At 35.9% G+C, this 22,623-nt stretch overlaps 1 protein-coding gene across 1 annotated transcript in view; it reads left to right on the top strand.

The window, feature by feature from the left end:
• Positions 1 to 22,419, top strand: part of EMB3144 (AAA-type ATPase family protein) — a 272,998-nt gene extending 250,579 nt beyond the window's left edge. The window contains exons 12-16 of the mRNA XM_089828601.1: positions 9,304 to 9,467; positions 9,608 to 9,713; positions 9,977 to 10,053; positions 21,572 to 21,715; positions 21,814 to 22,419. Coding sequence (XP_089684727.1) covers positions 9,304 to 9,467; positions 9,608 to 9,713; positions 9,977 to 10,053; positions 21,572 to 21,715; positions 21,814 to 21,942 — 620 coding nt within the window. The 3' untranslated portion in view covers positions 21,943 to 22,419. The remainder of the gene's footprint in view (positions 1 to 9,303; positions 9,468 to 9,607; positions 9,714 to 9,976; positions 10,054 to 21,571; positions 21,716 to 21,813) is intronic.
• Positions 22,420 to 22,623: the final 204 nt, after the last annotated feature.

The following is a 22,623-nucleotide window of genomic DNA, read 5'->3' as shown; positions in this document are numbered from 1 at the left end:
CGGCATATACATTAGTTAAACCAAGTATATGAAGGATCTAATGATTGGTGAGCTACAATATGTGGTGCGCAATAGACCGGATATAGCTTGGGCAATTGGATTATTAGCACGATTCTCCTCTACTCCAAAGGAATCACATATGATTCCAATTGAGAGAATCTTCAGATATCTCAAGTGAACTAAAGAATATAGATATGGTATGGATGAAAAGGAAGGTTTACATTGAGTGTATTGATGCAGATTGGGCAAGCGATGCGGATGATAGGAAGAATACAAGTGGCAGTGCATTCTTCTTAGGAGAAAGACTTGTTTCACGGACAAGTAAGAAACAAAACTATGTATCACAGTCAACAGCTGAAGCGGAACATATTGCTGCTACAATAAATTGTACACAAGTACTCTGAATAAAACAAATTCTGGAAGGAATACAGGATAAGTTTGATGAGCCAGTGGTTATCTAGTGTAATAACACAAGTACAATTAACATTTGTAAGAATCTAGTAATGCATTCTAAGAGCAAGCATATAGCCATCAAGTATCACTATTTGACAAAGAAGGTACGAGCAAAAAAAGTGAGGTTGGAATATGTGCCAACCTAGGAACATGTAGCTGATATATTTACAAAGCCACTACCTAAGGATATGTTTGAGTACCTGAGAAGAAGGTTAGGGGTAATTCCTTCATCTGAGTTGAACAAAGAAAAAATGTAAGTTGGATCAATTCAAGTGCAGTAATTGAAAATCCTGAAGATTTGAATTGATGTGAGGATGCTACTCCTTAGGGAGAGTAGTTGCAGAATGAAAAGGTGTGTATTGAAGAGACAAAGCAAAGATGATCAACAGGAAATTGAAGAGGCAAAGCAAAGAATAAGTTGAAGAACAAAACAAGTAGAACATATTGAAGCACATGATCAAGCAAAACAAAGAATAGGTAGAAGCAAAAAAGCTAAGTGGTGTTCACTTACACCTTTAGCATTGCTGTCAAAGGGGAGAGAGTGCGAACATAACACTTGGGAGAGAGTGAGAACAAAACATTTGGGAGAGAGTGAGTTCACTCACATTGTAGAGAATGAGAATATGCAAATATAGTACCAATGAAATGATGTACAAGTGAGTTGATAGGAATGAGAAAACCCATAGAAACGATGTTGAATAGTAAAGTACAATGATAGAGAGAGAATCAGAATAGAAATTAGAATAAGGTGAATTCGGTAGCCAAAATCATGTTTATGTTCTATATGTTGCCATCAATGCCAAAGGGGGAGATTGTTGGCATAACTGATGGAATTGATAGAACAAGTGATGAGTAAAGAAATGATCAGTTATTGTGTTGTCATTGATGTCACCTGTTGACCTAGTGTTCTTAATATGTTGCTAGGTATAATTGAGTGGATGCAACTAGTGTAGAGAAGAATTAAATGACCAATGAAGTAACAAGTGCAACTAGTATGAGCAATTATTGTCAATCGATAGGTGATTTGATTGGTTTATCAAATCTGATGAATTGAGAGGATCACTTCAAATATACTAAGCACTGTCTATTTGGTATGTGTTTTCCAAATTCGACAATCACTTATATTTATATGGAGAATGAGATACGAATAGACACGTTCCTTTATGGGGCATGTCCATTCATAATGACAATCATTATATATATATATATAAATAATAATATATAGATATGAATATAAATATATTTAAGTATATATATACATCTCTTATATATTAAATATATATACATAGCTATTATAGAAATCATTCGACTAAAGCTACAAAAGTTTAACATTCCCTGTTAGTTAGGGAGGATAAACAAAAGACATATATTACACTATTAGTAATAGTAGGAATGGTAAATTTTAAGGATATCTTTGATTAAAAGATATCCACCATTTTGATCATGAGTATTGGTCTTCCAGAATATCAACGCATGATATTCACCAAATACTCTTAAGTAATATTTTGATATCATATTTGATATTATGAGTATTGGTCTTCTAGAATATCAACACATGATATTCACCAAGTACTCGAATGAGGTTTGATATGACATCTGATATCTTGAGTATTGGTCTTCCAAACTATCAACTTTCAATATTTACCAACTACTCAAAAAGTTTGATATCACATCTGATATCATGAGTATTGGTCTCCTAGAATATCAATACATGATATTCACCAAATGCTCTTTGAGAAATGGCTTTCTAGAATGTTGAGATGCAAGATATTCACCAAGTACTATGAATAATGGCCTTTTAGAACATCAAGTTACATGATTTTCACCAAGTACTCTGTGTATTGGCCCTCCAAAACATCATTTTGCATAACATTCACCATGTAGTAGAAAAATGTTAATAAGGTATGTGCACACTCATTCTCATAATGCTAACCATATAAACATCTACCATGCAAGTATAATCTATCATAATTTGCATAGACATTGTAAGATATCCATCATAATAGAAAATTAAGTTATTGTAAGATTACCACCTTTCAATAACTTCTGCAAATACAAGTGATGATCATTTGGAAGTCGTCACTTCCTCATGATGTATATAGGGGTTAGGCCCATTAAATCATGCAGTCACATGCATAATGTCCAAGTTTACATGAAGTCAAAACTCCTCATTTTGATATGATCAAAATCTTTAAAGATCAGCTAGAACATATCCTCTATTTGTTCCTTCAAACAAATGTGTCAAACTCCCTTTGAACATCAATCTTATGAGCTCCTCATCCAAAGGTGCCTTTGAAAATGCATCATACTCCCTCTGAATCTGATATCAATCTCTCTTTTCTTGCAAGAGCATCCTTAGAGAGAAAGAAAAGATCAAGGAAAATAGCTCTTATAATACGTATAAAAACAAACAAGAGAGAGACTATGATGAGTAGTTAAATGTTATATACAAGGAGAATGAAACCTTATCTGTATTACGAAGCAGTTGGTAAATATTTGCTTGATATTAACAAAGTCCGAGAGGTCAATATTTATTAAAGAATGAACCATGTTTCCTTAGGAAACGATCGTAAAGAATAGAAACATTCTATTCTAGCTAATAGAAAACTAACAGTTAACTATAGGCTAACTAAATATTAGAAACATTCTAATATTTAGAATAGATTACAAATAGATAACCAATAGATGATAATAGACGCTATCTATTATCATAATACCCTCGTTTAATGGTTAATCTATCAACAACACCAAGCTGTCCTCTGTATTTGACAAACTTATCAAGAGCAAGAGGCTTGGTGAGAATGTCTATAGTCTAATCCATTGTAAGAACATACTGTAAGTCTATTGTCTAGTCTTCAACCAACTATTGTATGTAGTGACAGTGAACATCCACATGCTTGGTTCATTCATGGAAGACTAGATTCCATGCTAATTTGATAACGCCCTCGTTATCAACAAACAAAGTGGTCAGTCCTGCTAGTGGCATCTGCATATCCCCAAGCATCCGACGAAACCAAACAACTTCACATCCCACTTTAATAGTCCCTCTGAAACCAGCCTCTGTCGAGGAGAGAGAAATTGCTTGATGCTTCTTATTGGTCCATGTGACTACACCGGATCCCAAAGTGAACACATCTAGAAATTGACTTTTTTTTTTCAAATCTGCTCTCTGTTCAAGAACTCTGCAAACCTTTTCAAGTTTTTAAATCCGACCGAGGTCTTTTTGGAAACCCTTGATTCTCGTGTTGGATTAACAAGAAGTTTTGTATACTTTTTGGTGGGTTTTTGCAAATCTCAATTGGGTTAGTCTCACTTTTTTCTAGGTGTATCATTTTTCGTGCCTCAATTTTTGAGCAAGATGAATCAAAATCTAATAGCAATTTCTATTTGAGTTATTGAGCTCTTATTTGAGTGTCTCTTCAAATTTTTTGGGTCTTCCATCAATCTGCCTCGAAGTTTGGGCCACCTCAAATTTTTATGCTTTTTCATTGAAAAATGTGCAATGGCATCTCTCACCAGTCTTATGTTGGAAGGAAGTCGGAGTTTCAACAGAAAGAACAACACTTGGAGGTAGAGAATGATGATGATCTTTAAGTACGGTCACCTTGAGGCGCTTGTTTAAGATACTGAGACTCGTCCTACCATAGTTGATGTTACTCAAGAGAAGTTTGTTGAGCCTAATCGTGTAGCAATTATGCTTATTAAGTTTTCATTTATTAATGATCAATTGCCTCAAGTGCCTCTCGATAATACAACTGGAGAGATCTAGAAAACATTGAAGGATCTCCATGAGGCATTAGACAAAAGAAGAGCTTTATTTCTAAAGAATCAGCTATTCTCTATTATTATGGATGAGCACATGTCCTTATAGGAACATCTTCTAAAGATTAAGGACATCAGGGATTAGCTTGAGGCCATTGGCTATACGATGGAGGAAAAGGATACGATAGTCATTACAGTGAAAAGTCTACCACCATCCTATGAGTACTTTATTGAGACGATCAACATTATTGCAACTAATGTTGATTTGAAGTTCTTAGATTCGTGCACCAAACTTCTGCAGTAGGATTGTTGGAAACAACATTTTGGTAACAGTAATCCTTCGTCCTCCTCTTAAAAATCATTTTTAGCCTAATCCTTTCACAAGGATAAAGGCTCATCTCAATCATCTACTCAGTCTCTAAATAGCTCCAAGAAGAAGCAAATCCGGTGCAACTATTGCCACAAATTTGGTCATGTGATCTAAGAATGTAGGACTCGCATTGCTTCTGATTAACGGAAGTAGGGTAGATCCCAACCACAGGCCAACATTGCAGAACATGTAGACCTCTTTGATCAACCTGAGGCTGCCTTTTACACTTTTTGAGGACATGCAAATTTTTGTTTTTTGAAGATAGATTAAGGGAGGGTATTACGATATTAGATAGTTTCTATTTATTCTCTCTTCGGTCTTTTTCTAACAGTCCCTCTTTTTTGTAATATTTCCATAAACTTCTTTTGTTTGTTATGGAAACTTTCTTTTTCACTCTACAAGAATGCTTCTATTTCCTCTCTCTTGCTCATTATAGAAACATTCTTTTGTGTCTTCTATATCTAGATCATTCATGATCTTTCTATAATAACACATTCATTATTTTACCATAATAATCTGTGCATCAATATCCTTGATGTAAATTACTCCAATGAGGACTCGTATACATCAAATCTGAAAATGCCTCCATATAAGCATTAGCCTCTATATAAGCATCTGAAAATACTTCTTTCTCATTTTCCCACTTCTCTACTCGTCTGATTTATGTTTTCATAGATATGAGTGGCTCATGAAGCTCTTCTTTATCATACGTTGAAAACGTGTGCCTTCATAGATATACTATTCGATAATTAACTCATATTTGTTTCCCAACTATGTATGTGCATATATTCCCAATGCGAGGATGATGTCATGAATATAGATAGTCTTATATACCATTCTTATGACAACTATCAAACACTAATAATGTTTGAAGCAAAATGCAGATGCAATTATGTCTCACACTGTCACACATGCAAAGATCTTTGTTCTAGTTCCAATGGAATCACACTTCCTTACACTTAGCCTTTTCAAATTCTCACAATCTTGAGAAGCCACGTCATCACTATTACCTTTGAACCTTCGACAATACAAGGAGAATGAACAATGGATACTTTTGAGTAATTAATTGGAACACAATTGCAACATTCACCATAGCCACATGATATTTGACTGACCATCCTCTCACTGCACAGAGTACGTGGGTATTAACTGCCATTGATAGTAACTTAAGAATATCGTGTGTTTGATTGGTTTGAAACATAAACAACAATCCTTGCTCCCTTTGATCGTGTCACAGTGGTGGTGTAGGATTGCCATGTTTGTTTCATGGAAAGATATGTAAATTATTAAATTCATATTGCATGTGAATTTCCTCTGTCGTCCATTCACTTTCCTTCCACTTCAAAATCCATGTTTACTTATTTTAAAATTTTATGCGGTTTTGTCTGCTTCCTTAGGTATTAATATGTCTTCCTGTGACATGTATTTTTCTACTTGCTGACATGGAACCCCTTTGAAGTTGCTATGGCAGTGTTTGTAATATTTTTATTTGTTTTTTCATCTGCAATTATGTGTTATATTGCCTCCCATCAAGAGTATTTTATACCAATTTTCATTTGCATCTCGTTATTATCTGATAACTTGTTTACATTCTGCTATTGTCTATTCTTTGGATCTTCAAACTAATGAACAACAAATGAACTTCACTAATTCTGCAGAATTTAGAGTCAACGGAATTTCTCCAAAAGATGTACTTGCCAGATTTTACACAAAACAATTTTTTTTAATGCATATATTGGATCACTTCCACAAGATTTGAAAAAGTTTAATGATCCAATCATCCATCAAGGGCATAGTGATAAATAATAGCAGAGCTCCTTATATCAATAGTTAGTTTTTTTTGCGGTTGGCAATAAATAATCCACGTATTTATCTCCCCTTCACGATTCTGTCACCAGGAGGCTAAGACTAATGTATTGCCTCACATCTGATTTCCATCTCAATAGCTTTCGGTTGACATATATAGCCATTGTGGGGATCGATTCTTATCTAATCACAAAAGTCTGGCCTCACTCGCTATAATACGACTGTAGGCACTTTGTCTTGCGTGGATGTCTTACGTGTTGGACAGTTGACCGATATGCGTGCCACACGATGATTGGTGGTATGTATGTCTCTGGGGTTTGCAGATTTTGAACCCACACCATTCTATGTAATTGTGGACTTACACCCTTCACACAACTATGGGTTGAGATTTAGTGGAATCTGCTGACCAATCTCACACTCAACGTTTCCACTTGTGCACGAGGCAAGAGCAGTAAGCCACAAGTAGACTCTAATACCATTGAAACTGCAATATCCAGTTTTTGTCAGCCAGATAATTTCCTGAGCAAATCTTCACCTGTAGGCACAAAGACATGCTTCTTCGCATGGATAACAAAATATCAATCTGGTTGTCCCTTATAGCCTGATCCAACTGCAACATTTTCCAAACACAAGATCGATACAGATTTGACCCGCATTGTCAACCTTCTTGATCACATGTTTTGTTATGTGCTTTTCTTAAATTTACTATCTGCTTTGATACCATGTTGAGTTTTTTAGGATCATGACAAATGTACTAACCATTGTCTATTCGGTGTATGTTTTCCTAATGCGATAGTCACTTGTATTTATATGGAGAATGAGATACAGATAGACATGTCCCGTCATGGGACATGCCCATTCATAATGACAATCATTACAATGATATATATGTATGTATGTATGTGTATATATATATATATATATATATATAATATCTCTTTCTCAAATATATAAATAATAATAATATAGATACATATATAAATATATTTAAGTATATATACATCTCTTATATATTAAATATATATACATAGCTACACTAAAAATCATCCGACTGAAGCTACAAAACTCCAGTTTCAGGTAAGCCCAACTTGGATCAAAGTAATGTTGGGGAAAGCCTAAAGTGTTTGTAGGATGGAAAGATGATAAGTGAGAGTTTCAGGTTAAGGATAGGTGATCAGTGAAGCTGTGACAAACAGGGTAACAGTGAATGAGTTCTTAAATAACAATTGGTTAAACTGCAATTAGTGAAAGGTGTTACTATTGCAATGATTTGTAATGAGTCAGTTGTAATTGTATGACATGGATGTAAATGTGGAGGTGATGTTAGATATCACGGTGATTGAGATCAAGTATTATGGCGAAGATTCTAGAGGAAGCTATTGCCAGGTCTAAATGTGTTTGACTTTTGACACAAACATTATGAATTAGTGGTGCTGTCATAAAAGGTGACTTATATAATTACTTAACATCTTATGCTGGTTGGATCTGAGCTGGATATTTGAATTCCCAATGGTAATACGTTTAGGGTTTTCTTTAGGTCGGTGGAAGTGGCAAAAACCAGTATAATAGGTGAAAGAAGGATAGGTTTGGTTGTTGTTGACCGTGATCCAATGGTGCGTGAAGAAGTGGAAAGAGTGATCCAGCCAGAGAAGAGAGAAGTGAAGGGAGGAGAGAAAGAGAGCCAAAATGGATCCAAATAGGCAGAGGAAGGGCTATTTCATAGATCATTGTTTGTGTTGTTCCCTAACAATTACAACAGGTGAAATCTCTTAATTGGGTGAATAACATGTCCTCATTGTAAATCCTCTAACAAGGTGACACTTTAATTAGTGTTTAAAGTCCTCTAACAAGGCTATCCCTAACAGGGTAAAGTTCTTAATTGGGCTAGAGGTAAATCCCCTAACAAGATGACACTTCATCGTGTCTTTGTAACTCCTAACAAGGTTAAGTTGCTAATAGGGTATACTTCGTAAGAGTGCAAATCATTTGTGGGTACTAATCCCCACCGTAACTTTGATCCAAATTGGGTCTCTGCAAAACCAAAATATGTGTCAAATGTGTTGATGATTTCATGTGTTGCATGTTTTATTTCATGCTTTTAGTTTGATTACTAATTAACTGTTTGAAAGGTGAAATAGTTGTTTGACTTGCTGATTATTGATTCATCCCTTCTCTTAGTAATCTAGTAACTTACGACCAACAGTCTGTACACATAAAATATAGAAGACAAAAGGAGAGGAGGAAGAAACAATTATGAAAAGGTTTTAACATTTCTTCCATTTACCTCTTCGAAGGGTCTGAAAATTTGATAAAAGAAAGCTATCCTTAATCAGCTTACTTCTATGGCCACAATTGTCACAAACCAACAATATCTTGTCCGTCCACGACTCCACATAAATAAGTAGCTTTAATTAAAAATGAGAATTTTAATGAGTCTAAGTTTAAAGTGTAATCAGGACTCCACATAAATAAGTAGCTTTAATTAAAAATGAGAATTGTAATGAGTGTAAGTTTAAAGTGTAATCAGGAAGTCAAATTAGTATTGCGAAGCTCATAAGGAGTGTTTATGGACCAAGTGACCTTATGATTAGACACAACCTCTCTCCCTCACTAATTTTTTGTTATGACAAAGAAAAGGACCTCACATGCTTGCATTTGGAATTCAGTCTTATAATGCTGTTAGCATATACATCAACTTTATGCGTCTTGGGAGGTTTGCGCTACTGTGACTTTGAGTAATCTTTAGTGATGTAGGCATAATGTCAAGTTACAGACTTGCAGAGTCTGCAGCTGAGGCACATGACACTGATTTTGACTGAGAAATGTACTTGATAATAATGTAAGAGATTAGATATACTTGAAATTGCACTAAAGTCTTTACTTTTTCTTTTGTTTTTGTGATGAGTGAACAGCTAGGATTATTGAAGAGGAGATATTTGGTATCGAACATCTATCTTGGATATCAGGAGCAGCTCTTTCTGAAGCTGGTGTTTATGCAGAGAAATTCATTTTACAAACTGGCATGTCCGTGCTTGGGAAGATTTATTATGCAAAAGAAGACGATGTTATGGTTCATGTAAGCAAATAGCATTTGGATTTGTACACCTTACTGGTTTTAACTTAGCATGTGGGTGTTTTGAGTGGTTCATGATTTTGTAAGAAATGATGGAAAACGTTCAACATAATCTTTGTCATTTTTGTTTTTCTTGATGTTAGCTTCACAGGAAGGTAAGGGCATTGAGGGATGAACATGTACGATATGGTGTGGAGAAATGCACATCTGTTTTAAGAGAGTATCGTTCTGCAGTTGAGAAAATTGCAGGTACCTAAGAGACCAACATCTAGATACATGAGAGTTGTGTTATAGATGCATCCTTTTTTTTGTCACCTTGAGGTTTTATTGACTAGTTAAGGCAGCGTTAAAATTTGGCTTTATTTGGTATATATTCCAGGAACATGAAGTTTGCAAATTGAAATCCATTGCAGATGCTCGTTTTTGGTTAATTTGTGTTCAAGATATGCATTATTGTCATAATGTGGTCGAAATAAATGAAAGTTACTAACAAACTGCATGTCTTATTACAGATATTCTGCTAGAAAAAAATGAGATCATGGCTGATGAAATCTGGGACATATTCAGGAAGGCTCAAAGAATTCCACAGGTAGATTGATTTCTTTTTGTCAATTACTTGAATGACTTGCAGCAAATCACCAACATCTTAAAAAATTAAAAATAGCAATTGTTTTGGGCCATGCTAGATTCAAAAGCAGCCCATTTTTCTTTATATTTCCCATTAAATCCCAGTGTTCTGCCCACTGCCAGCTGTGGGCACTCGCAGGTGGTGATATGCCTGCAGAAATAGAGGACTTACTTGGTGTATTCACCTCTGTAGGGGGTTGTGGGATTCCTAGAGGCCTTGGCTGCCATGGGCGAAGTCATAGGATTCACAGAATTTCTCCTTGAAATTCAAATTTCATCAAACTTTGAAGAAACCTCATAAAACTAAGCTGCCAGTTTGAATTTGGGTTCGAGAACACTGTTGGTACAGAATTTTTGTGAAATGGAGTTTTCTGTTCGTTAGTACAAAAACAATGTGTGTAGCCTAGAAGCAATAATTAAGATTAGAATATCACATAGTATCATATAAACAACAAAAACACCATAAATTTGTAATCATAGCAGCATCATGTACTTCAAGTTCAATATTAAAATATTAAAATAATAATATCATGTTCAAGTATCATTGTTTCAACACTTGGTACTTTAGTTTTTAGTTTTAATCATCCAAACTTTTCTGGTTCTTCATCCTCCCTATTTTATTTTAACACTGCCTCTTGTGGTATATTTGGGACACCATTTTTTCCAGGCATTATGTGATGCCTCTTCCTGGCATTCCACATAAATAGTTTACCACCCAAAACTACGAACTATTTTTTTCTATATCACATGCTTGCAATTTCCAGTGGTATCTTCTACCTCCTGGAAGTGGTCATATGATTTCAACACATTGTCATAGAGGAGAATTTGGATCTGTTTTGTGTTTTATTGTCCGTTTTCATGCCTATGGAGGAAGAGGTAGATGCCATTCTACTTCCTATGGAAAGAAATTATATGAACTTTCAAAACAACAGCAATAGAATGGAAGAAAATAGGTAAACAGTTATCAAATAATATTTCATGTTTGTGAAACAAAAATTGAAGAAAAAAATGAAAACTATGTTACCTGTTTCAGCCAATTGAAGCTGCAACACTTGTTCAAGCTTTAAAAGCTAATCTTGAACTTCCTCTATTTGATGCTAGAATCCAAATTTTTGCTCAACCCACAAGGGAAAAACAGCTTCTTGCAAATTAATGAAAGAAAAAACCTCTGTAGGGGAGAGGAGCCAATAATGGAGCTAGGTCCAATAATGGGGATGTGAGTGAGACACTATTAGTTCAATAGTGGAGCAAAAAAAGTTTCATGTCAATACTTAAAGATACCACGAAATGTTATAAACCAACCGATTATGTGATGCCACATCAACACCAATAAACATGAGTTATTTCACAGCTATGAATCTTCCTTTCTTTTGGGATAATTTTTGACACTTTGGCCAAAAAGGCGGCATGTGATGTGGCATCATATTTGACCATGTGGACTTGAAACCTATTTTTATAAGCTGGGGACTTGACAAGAAAGCAACTATACAAAATTCAAAATAATTTGAAATATCTAAGACAGATTTTGATGTGCGAATATAGGGTGGTTGTAGTATTTCCTTTTAGGATATTGGAATTATGGGACAATTACTTGAATTCCTTAGAATTACTATTATCTGATTTTGCAAATAAATTGTGTAATTGATAATATGAAGAGAAAAATGTGAGAAATGACAAAAATCGATGGCAGTTGCATTCATTGATAAATGCAATCGAATGTATGCCCAAGTGAATTGGTGTAACTGCACTAAGTGCTATGATCTCTGTTACATCAAGTATGGCACTATGAATATGCAATAAGATACAATATGATAATGTTTATAGCAATATGTATTTTTTGCCTATGGGCAACTTATAATACTTGAATTATGGGATAACTTTGTTTTTAGGAAAACTTGGAATTATGTGACAATTAATTAAATTCCTTAGAATTACAATACCTGATTTAGCAAATGAATTGTGCATTTGTAATATGAAGACAAATATGTGAGAAATAACAATATTCGGTGCTAGTTGCATGCATTGATATACATACCAAATGATGTAGGAGCATCCTGGGTGTAAGAGCAATCTTGCATCACCCAAAAACATTTCCTTTGAAGTCTTTTCTATTTTAATAAGGATTAGTAGATAGGGTGGTTACTGTTTATGGGAGCTTTCTATTTACAGAACAAAGAAGTTGGATTTCATGATCCAGGATAGTATGCTATTCAAAGGAACCCAGTTGTGCATTCCCAAAAGTTCAATGAGAGAGAATCTCATCAAGGAGAAGCATAGTGGAGGATTGGTTTGACATTTTGGCAGAGATAAAACCATAGCTTTGGTTGCGGAGAATTATTACTGGCTATAGTTGTAGCGAGATGTGAAGAAGTTTGTACAAAGTTGCAAAGTATGTCAAATGGCGAAAGGAGTGAAGCAGAATACAGGGTTGTATCAACCATTACTTGTACCAGAGAAGCCGTGGGAGGATGTCAGTATGGATTTTGTTCTTGGATTACAGAGGACACTGCGAGGGCATGATTCTATTTTTGTGGTGGTTGACAGGTTCTCAAAGATGGCACATTTTATTTCTTGCAAGAAGACTAGTGATGCTATTTATATAGCAGAGTTGTTTTTCAGAGAAGTGGTGAGACTACATGGTTTGCCCAAGAGTATAGTTTAAGATCGAGGTACCAAATTTGTTGTGTATTTCTGGCGTACATTGTAGAAGAAATTGAAGACAGATTTGAAGCTCAGTTCGTCACATCATCCATAGATTGATGAACAAACGGAAGTTGTAAATCGTAGTTTGGGAAACTTGCTGAGATGTTTGGTTGGAGACAAACGAAAAGGATGGGATCTGATTTTACCACAGGCGAAATTTGCATATAATAATTCTGTCAACAGGAGTACTGGTAAATCACCATTCTAGATTGTATATGAGAGTAGTCCCAGAAATGCTTCTGAATTGAGGCAGTTGGATAAAGGAGAGATAAGTAGTGCTGAAGCAGAAGAATTTGCTGAACATTTGAAGAACATCCATGAGGAGGTGAGGAAGCACATTATAAAGATGAATACACAGTATAAGGCTAAGGCAGATGTGAAAAGGAGTTGGAGATGAAGTCATGGTTCATTTGAGAAAGGAGCGTTTTTCAATGGGTACATATAATAAGCGGAAGATGAAGAAGTTTGGATTGTGCAAGATAGTGAAAAGGTATGATTTTGGAAATGCTTATGAAGTGGAGTTGCCTACTGAATTGAATATTTCACCAGTATTAAACATTTCATATTTGACAGAGTATTATGAAGGAGGTGATGGAGATGAAGTTGCAGAAGTGTAGTGGAGTATTCCAGCAGCTACTTCGGCTACAAAGGAGATTGAGAAAATACTGAATAGTCGTATTGGTAAAAATACAAGGAGCAAAACTTATGAGGAATACCTAGTCAAATGGAAAGGGAGGCTAGTAGAGGATTTATTATGGCTAGCAAGGGAGGAGGTTAACTGTTTTGGTTTTCTTCTGAACACCTGAGACGTGATGAGGTCACTTCTCAAATTACGTCGGGTGTTAGATGCAGGAGCATCCTGGGTGTAAGAGCAATCTTGGATCACTCAAAAATATTTTCTTTTCAATTTTTTCTATTTTAATAAGGACTAGTAGACAAGGTGGTTACTATTTATCGAGCTTTCTATTTTTAGTAAGTTTGTCATATTAGTCGGAATGTTCTCATTTTCTATATGAAGGTTCATTTTAAAGTTATAAGCCTACCATAAAAATCTCATTGCTTTAGCTTAGTATCAGAGAATTTATTGTGGATTTTCAGTGGAAAAATTTGTAGGAAAATCTTCAGGCTCACTGTTGGAGGCCTTAGAGTGTCCTAATGAGATTCAAAAACTTGATGGAAGGGCGCTTGCACAATTCCAAGGTTGTAGAGCAGGAGCTGGCGTTTACAAAAAGTGGTTATAATAGCCAATCGGAGCAATGGTTCGTGAGTTATGGCCTGTCAAAGTTGGGCTACACAAAATATCTAAAATAATTGTCAAAGATGAATTTGGCTGACTCTATATGTATTGTTAGGGTCTGTTGGCCCTAGGTATTTAGTTTCAATGTTTAGAACCTTCTCAGGTGGCATAAAATTGCCTATTTAAGAGAGGCTTGAACATTGTCTAGAACAACTCTGGGTGATGGTTTGCAGCTTGTCTTGCAGATTATTGTAATGAAGGCGCCCATGTGGGTTAGCATATTGCACTTGTGAATTCTGTAATTTCGCATTTGTGGTGCAAACAAGAAGTCCATATTTTGTTCTTGCATTTGCTATTGTTTCTTTGCTTTTTGTTATGGTATTAAGGGGAGAACGCTTCATCAAGCGGTATCAGAGCTAGACTGTAAGGCAGATCATACCTTTTTGAGTGTGTGGACAGATTGCGGATTGTAAGGCAGTTCACACTAGGACCGTGGTTTGGGCTGAGCGTGTAGACAGATCGCTGATTATGAGGTAGTTTGCATTAGGTTTTCAGTGGAAGCGAAAAAATGCCTCCACGAAGAGAGCATGGTGGAAGAGTCAAAGGTGTTACACCCGAGGATTTTCAAAACCCTCCAGAGGCAAATGCAAGTGATGCAAGAACATATTTGCAGAGGAATGAATCTTGCCGCAAGAGATGATAAAAGTGAGGATGGAAAAAAAGAAGGAAACACAGACCCAGACGTAGTAGAGAAAGTTCTTAACTCAGAGGAGGCGAAGCTTTTTAGGGCCATTTCCAGTATTGGAAAAAGACCTAAGTTTGATGTTCCCACATTTTTGGGAAATCTCAACCCAAAGGGATTGATTGACTGGATTAATGAATTGGAAGAGTACTTCAAATATGAAGATATTGAAGATCTGGATAGGGTTAAGTTTGTGAAGGTCAAACTGAAGGGTCATGCAAAAATATGGTGGTAGGAGATCCAGTTGGATTGAAATAAAAGAGGAAAGAACAAAATCACTAGATGGGATTAGATGGTAGCTAAAATGAAGCGACATTTCATTCTCATAGATTATGAGTTTGATCTATTGAAGAAAATGCAAGGGTTGAAGCAAGCGGTAAAATCTATTCAAGAGTATACCGAAGAGTTCTACCGAGTTCTCATCAGAACTAGCCATGCAAAAACTGATAAGGAGAAAGTCGCCTGTTATCTTAATGGGTTATGGCCAAGCATTTAGGATGAGATGAGTCTTGTTCGAGTGACCAATATTAAGGAGGCATACTAGTTTGCCCTAAGAGTTGAGAAGAAACTGAACAAGAAGTTTGACAACAAGAATAGTGGAAGAGGTTTGGCAGACGATCTTATGGAGCTTGTAATGATGACTAGAAGAACAAGGATGAGGCTGGTAGTAGTAGTCAGAACAAGAGGGGAAGTAAGTCCAATCGTTTCCATGATCAGAACAATAGAGATTAGTGAGGAAGAGGCAGAGGACAAGGATCTGGAAGAGGGGGCTTCTATGGGAAATGTTTTCACTGCAGAGAAGAAGGGCATAGAGCATTTGAATGTACCTAGTGCCAAGGAAGGACATATCGAAAAACATAAGGTCAAGGCAGAGGTACACATGTTGATGAAGATGCTAGATTGTCACATTCTAAAGATCCTGAAAGAGGAGAAGTCCTAGTTAATAGAAGAGTCTTGTTGAGTGGTGAGAATGAACCTAATCAAAGAAGGAGCTTGTTTCACACAAGGTGTAGATGTGAAGATAAGTGTTGTGATGTGATCATTGATGGTGGAAGTATTGACAATCTAGTGTTAGAAACGATGGTCACCAAGTTGAAACTGAAGAGACAGAAACACCTGCATCCATACCGTATTGCTTGGGTACAAGATGATCACAAGGTCATGATCAATGAGAAGTGCTCAATGAAGTTCAAGATTGGAAGCTACCAAGATGAGGTACTTTGTGATATCACACCTATGGACATATGTCATATGTTGTTGGGTAGGCCGTGGCAGTTTGACAAACATGCTGTAGATGATGGGCAAGCAAATACCTATACTCTGACCAAGGATGGAGTGAAGGATAAGTTGAAGCCGTTGAAGGAGAAAGAAGAAAAGGTATGTAGTGCTGCTAGAATATGTTTTGTTGACGGAAAATAGTTTCTCAAAGGTATGAAGCATTAACGTATGTGTTTTTCTATAATTCCAAAAGATAGTAGAGAAGAAGTAGAGGAGGTGCCTGCAAAAGTTGTAGATATGTTGGGAGAATTTTTTGATATTGTATTAGATAATGTACCTAATGGATTGCCCCCAATGAGGAAGATCATTCACCAAGTGGATTTGGTTTTAGGATCCAATTTGCCAAACAAGGCAGCACATAGAATAACACCAGCAAAAAGTGAAGAGTTGAATAGACAAGTTCATGAGTTGTTGCAGAAGGGGTTGATTTGAGATAGTCTGAGTCCATGTGTTGTACCGGCCGTATTAGCATAAAAAGAAGAATGGAGAATGGAGGATGTGCACAGATTCTCGTGCTATCAACAAGATCACAATTAAGTACAGATTTCCATTACCAAGGATGGATGATATTATGGACTATGTGGGTGGAGCTGAGTATTTCACAAAGATAGATCTGAAGAGCGGATACCATCAGATTCATATCAAAGAAGGTGATGAGTGGAAGACTGCTTTCAAGACCAAAGGAGGATTGTACGAGTGGTTAGTCATGCCTTTTGGGCTAACCAATGCTCCGAGCACTTTCATGAGGCTTATGAATGAGGTACTGAAGGAGTTTTTGGATAAGTTTGTCATTGTTTACCTAGATGATATATTGATCTTTAGGAAGACATTGGAGGAGCATTTGATTCATATTCACAAGATGTTTGATAAGTTGAGGGAAGAAAAGTTGCTGACAAACTTGAAGAAGTGCAATTTTGTAAAAAAGGAGTTGGTGTACTTGGGATTTGTAGTCTCAGCAGAAGGTCTGAAAATGGACCTAGAGAAAGTGAAGGCTATCCTTGAATGGTCTACTCTAAGGAGTGCAACAGAGGTAAAATCTTTTCATAAATTGGCTAGATTTTACAGAAAGTTCATAAGAGGATTTAGCAGTATTTGTGGACCCTTGATTGAAACAATGAGAGGGGATATGAAAGAATTTAAGTGGACTATAGGAGCAAATAAGAGTTTTAATCTGTTGAAACAAAAGGTTATTGAGCAACCTATTTTAGCACTTTCTAATATTAACAAGGTATTTCAAGTAGACTGTAATGCTAGTGGTACTGTAATAGGCGCTGTTTTGAGCCAAGAAGGTAGATCTATTGCTTATTTCAGTGAGAAATTGAATGATCCAAAAAGAAAATATTTTGTTTATGATTAGGAATTTTATGCTATAGTTCAAGCATTGAAGAAGTGGAGACACTATCTTCTTCTTAAGGAGTTTGTTTTGTATACTAATCATCAAGCTTTGCAAAATTTGAATAGTCAAGGAAAATTGAACCAAAGACATTTGAAGTGGGTTGAGTTTTTGCAGAGTTATACATTTGTTTTGAAACACAGGAGTGGGAAGTCTAACAGAGTTGCAGATGCTCTTAGTAGAAGACAACTTTTGGTAACAAAAATGCAGATAGAGGTGGTTGGGTTTAAAGAACTTAGTACTTTGTATCCAAATGATCTTGATTTTGGTGAAACGTGGAAGGTTTGTACAAAACTTGTTACACTTGACAAGACAAGGTTGTTGGATTTCATGATCCAGGATAGTATGTTGTTCGAAGGAAGCCAGTTGTGCATTCCTAGAAGTTCAATGAGAGAGAATCTCATCAAAGAGAAGCGTAGTGGAGGATTGGCTGGACATTTTGGTAGAGATAAAACCATAGCTTTGGTTGCTAGGAAATATTACTGGCCATAGTTGTAGCAAGATGTGAAGAGGTTTGTATAGAGTTGCAGAGCATGTCAAATGACAAAAGGAGTGAAGCAAAATATAGGATTGTATCAACCATTACTTGTACGAGAGAAGCCGTGGGAGGATGCTAGCATGGATTTTGTTGGATTTTATTTTTGTGGTGGTTGACAGGTTTTTAAAGATGGCATATTTTATTCCTTGCAAGAAGACTAGTGATGTTCATATAGCAGAGTTGTTTTTCAGAGAAGTGGTGAGACTACATGGTTTGCCCAAGAGTATAGTTTCAGATTGAGATACCAAATTTGTTGGGTATTTCTGGCATACATTGTGGAAGAAATTGAAGGCAAAGTTGAAGTTTAGTTCATCACACTATCCACAGACTGATGGACAGACGGAAGTTGTAAATCATAGTTTGGGAAACTTGCTGAGATGTTTGATTGGAGACAAGCCAAAAGGATGGGTTCTGATTTTACCATAGGTGGAATTTGCATATAATAATTTTGTCAACAAGAGTACTGGTAAATCACCATTCCAGATCGTATATGGGAGTAGTCCCAGAAATGCTTCTGAATTGAGGCAATTGGATAAAGGAGAGATAAGTAGTGCTGAAGCAAAAGAATTTGTTGAACATTTGAAGAACATCTATGAGAAGGTGAGGAAGCACATTATAGAGATGTATACACATTATAAGGCTAAGGTAGATGTGAAAAGGAGGTATAAAGAATTTCAAATTGGAGATGAAGTTATGGTTCATTTGAGAAAGGAGCATTTTCAAATGGGTACATATAATAAGCTGAAGATCAAGAAGTTTGGATTGTGCAAGATAGTGAAAAGGCATAATTATGAAAATGCTTATGAAGTGGAGTTGTCTGTTGAATTGAATATTTCACTAGTATTTAACATTTCAAATTTGACAGAGTATTATGAAGGAGGTGATGGAGGTGAAGTTGCAGAAGCACAGTGGAGTATTCCAACAGCTAGTTCGGCTACAAATGAGATTGAGGAAATACTGGACAGTCTTATTGGCAAAAGTACAAAGAACAAAACTTACGAGGAATACCTGGTCAAATGGAAAGGGAGGCTAGTAGAGGATTCATCATGGGTAGTTAGGGAGGAGGTTAATCGTTTTGGTTTTCCTTTGAATACTTGAGATGTGATAGGGTCACTTCTCAAACTACCCTAGGTGTTTGATGTAGGAGCATCTTGGGTGTAAGAGCAATCTTGCATCACCCAAAAATATTTTCTTCTCAGTCTTTTCTATTTTAATAAGGACTAGTAGACATGGTGGTTACTATTTATGGGAGCTTGCTATATTTAGTAAATTTGTCATATGAGCTCGGAATGTTCTCATTTTCTATACAGAGGTTCATTTTAGAGTTATAAGCCTACCATAAAAATTGCATTGCTCTAGCTTAAGTATTAGAGAAGTTATTGTGGATTTTCGGTGGAAAAATTTGTAGAAAAATCTTCAAGCTCACCGTTGGAGGCATTAAGAGTGCTGGGACGAGGTTCGAAAACTTGATGGAAAGACGCTTGCGTAGTTCCGAGGTTGTACATCAGGACATTTCCAAAAAGTGGTTATAATAGCCAATCGGAGCAACGGTTCGTGAGTTATGGCCTTTCAAAGTTGGGCTACCCGAAATATCTAAAATAGTTGTCAAAGATGTATTTGGCCAACTCTATATGTATTGTTAGGGTCTATTGCCCTAGGTATTAAGTTTCAATGTTTAGAACTTTCCTGAGCGAGATAAAATTGCCTATTTGAGAAAGACCCAAACATTATCTAGAACAGCTCTGGGTGATGGTTTGCAGCTCATCTTGCAAATTATTGTAATGAAGGTGCCCATGTGGGTTAACATATTGTACTCATGAAATCTGTAATTCCGCATTTGCGGCGCAAATATGGAGTCCATATTTTGTTCTCGCATTTGCTCTTCCTTCTTTGTTTTCTGCTATGGTTTATGGTATTAAGGGGAGCACCCTTCATCACCAAACTAGTGACTTACTAAATATATGCTTCCTCCAAGAATCATAGAACCCAAACTGAAAGCCAGAAAAAACATTTGAAAGCGTCATATGACTCTTTTAAAACATATGAACTCACTAGCAACATCATATTTGCAGCATATTTTCTATTATATTCCTTTTGTGCAAAGCATTTCATAACAAGCGATATCGAAGACAATATGGATAACTACCAACATCAGATCAGAATCATATGAACATCAGTGCCCTTTGCAATAAGTTAACTGTATTACATTCTATAGCACCATAACATTCTCTTATTACTTTGCTCAAAGATTTGATCAGTAATAAACACGCCGATTTGTTTAAATTGACAGTTAAAAATAATCATGATTTAGTAATCGAATGAATAAAGTTTAAGGAATTTAATTGGACTCAATAGACAGCTAAATTGTCAACAGCACTTACAGAAATTACCAAATATAGAGTGTTCAAATGTGATTAATACATTGCTGAATCATATATTCTTCCAGAATACCAATTCAAAGCAAGTCATATAGTTGAAAAGTCACAAATATAAACTGACACATAAAATATTAACATAGTGCCTTATATCTTTTGGTTAGCTGGAAGAGACAACATGGATATCGACCAAAATCAGTTTACCAATTTGTTTATTGAAAGAATGGACTGGGAGGAAGATTAATTCACAACTTAGTCAACATTAGATATCCTTTTCAGGATTTGAACTTGGGTCTTCACATTGAGAACTCTATGTTGTAACCAGTGAAGCTAAACCCCTTAAACATGCTAGTTGACTTTTGAAAGAATGGGTGAAAATAAATACTTTCCGGGACCACTTGAAAAGACAGAATTAGGGTCAACTTGTGACTGGGACAAACCTTGACAATACATTGGCAAACTGACTAAATTCAGGATGGGTTTTTATAAATAGTATAAGAAGTAATAGATTATCATACCAAATGCTTGAACATAAAAATATTCCATCATGAATATAAAAATATCATAATGGCGATTAGAATGAGTAGCATGATATCAAAAGATTTACAGAATCATCTACACACATTCATAAATATGCATATGTAGTTTGTGTAACAGTGGCCTTTACGGTAGCTAGTAAACCCCCTTTCTATCAGAAGTGGTGCAACTGCAACATTTGCTTGAAAAAAACCCTGGCGGCGAAATGGTGGTGGGCGGTTTGGTAACACCAAGTCCCTGACATGGGGATGCTATTGACTCTTAATAGAGCGCTGTTGGACACCCCTTGTGATATTGAAAATTGCTTAAAATAGCATCAGTTTTGTTGGGAATTTCATTATGACAATAGAATGATGGGGTATATTGGAATTTTTCTAATCTACAATTTAGAAGGGAAACAGTATTTGGCTTGGGAAATTTTTCAAAGGGTTAGTCTTGTTATGATATTATGGTACAGTTTATAAAAAGAAACAAAATCAGTTTAGCACATTTGCGTTATTACTGTACACATAGTTGTCTAAGAAATTTTATGGATGTCATTTGGTTCATGTTAACATTTTACCTGATTTTCTTTAGCATTTTGTGACAAATCACAAGGAAGTCATAAATTATGGTGGAATTGTATTTCTGAATTGACAAGGCTCTCCTATATCCAACTGAAGTTAAATGTCTTGCAGCCCCCGGTCATGTCTCTTGATGAATATGGAGCGCTCTTAGATGCAGGGCGTTGGGGTATACATGGTGTCTCTTTGCCTGGAAGAGTTACCTTTAATCCAGGAAATACAGGTTATGCAACATATGGTGCTCCACGACCACAAATGGTATGATTGTTGCTTCTCAAGCATGAAATCATTACAGCTTTTGTTTCTGTTCTTTGTATCTCTATTGAGAAATTGAGGTAAATTCTTGTATGATGCAGGGACAAGTCATTAGTGATGATGTGTGGAAGGCTGTAGAAAAGCTTTTGAATGAAGATCCAAGGAAGCGCTCTGGAATGAAAGAGGACGCATCAGCACCTAGAGTTCTTATGAGTGAACAGCTTTTATAATATCGGCTATAAAACTTTGTACCACTGTATTTTCTTTGGCTTCCGTCTTCTTGTCATTGCACATTCACTTCACACCCTCAAGTATTAACCATGCTTTGCAAGGATAAAGTCACTTCATTGCCCTCTTGATTACAGCAAGAGAGAAGAGTTCACTTGAGTCAGTTTTAAGGCATCCACAGGTAAAATTTTGTTCAGTGGTAGCTATTGAGGAATAGACTTTCGACATTAAAATTTCAGTAAACCTTAGTCTTGGCCATTTGTAGTTCGATGCAAAAGATATTCAATTCCCAACCTTGTAAGGGATTTGATTATGCCTGTTTTAGGCAGCATTTTGCATAATAAGATTTCTGGGAGTTATGATGATCAAATTTTCAATAGCTTGTATGTAATCTTTAGGTGTTTCCCAGTGCTTTTAAAGTGCAGATTTATTTGCAATCATTATTTCTCTTTAATAAAGGTTATTTCCAGTAGCTTGCACATGAATGTTTTAATTAACTAGATAGTGTGTTCTGTCATTGACAATGTTTTGTATGGAAAAATAAAATAAACACATGCAAACTTGGAAAATATTTCATAGGATTTGGTTTTCCTAATCTTGGAAGGTCATTTTTCTATAGTTAATGAGGTATAGATCTGCTAACCCCATGTCCCGATGTAGGCGCTTAAAGGCAAAATTCACTT

Source organism: Cupressus sempervirens, chromosome 5, assembly GCF_028749045.1.
Source record: "Cupressus sempervirens isolate cs-2001-9-10 chromosome 5, ASM2874904v1, whole genome shotgun sequence".
Lineage (NCBI taxonomy): Eukaryota > Viridiplantae > Streptophyta > Pinopsida > Cupressales > Cupressaceae > Cupressus > Cupressus sempervirens.
Note: the sequence above shows the minus strand (reverse complement) of the source record. Positions and strands in the feature narration are given on the sequence as shown.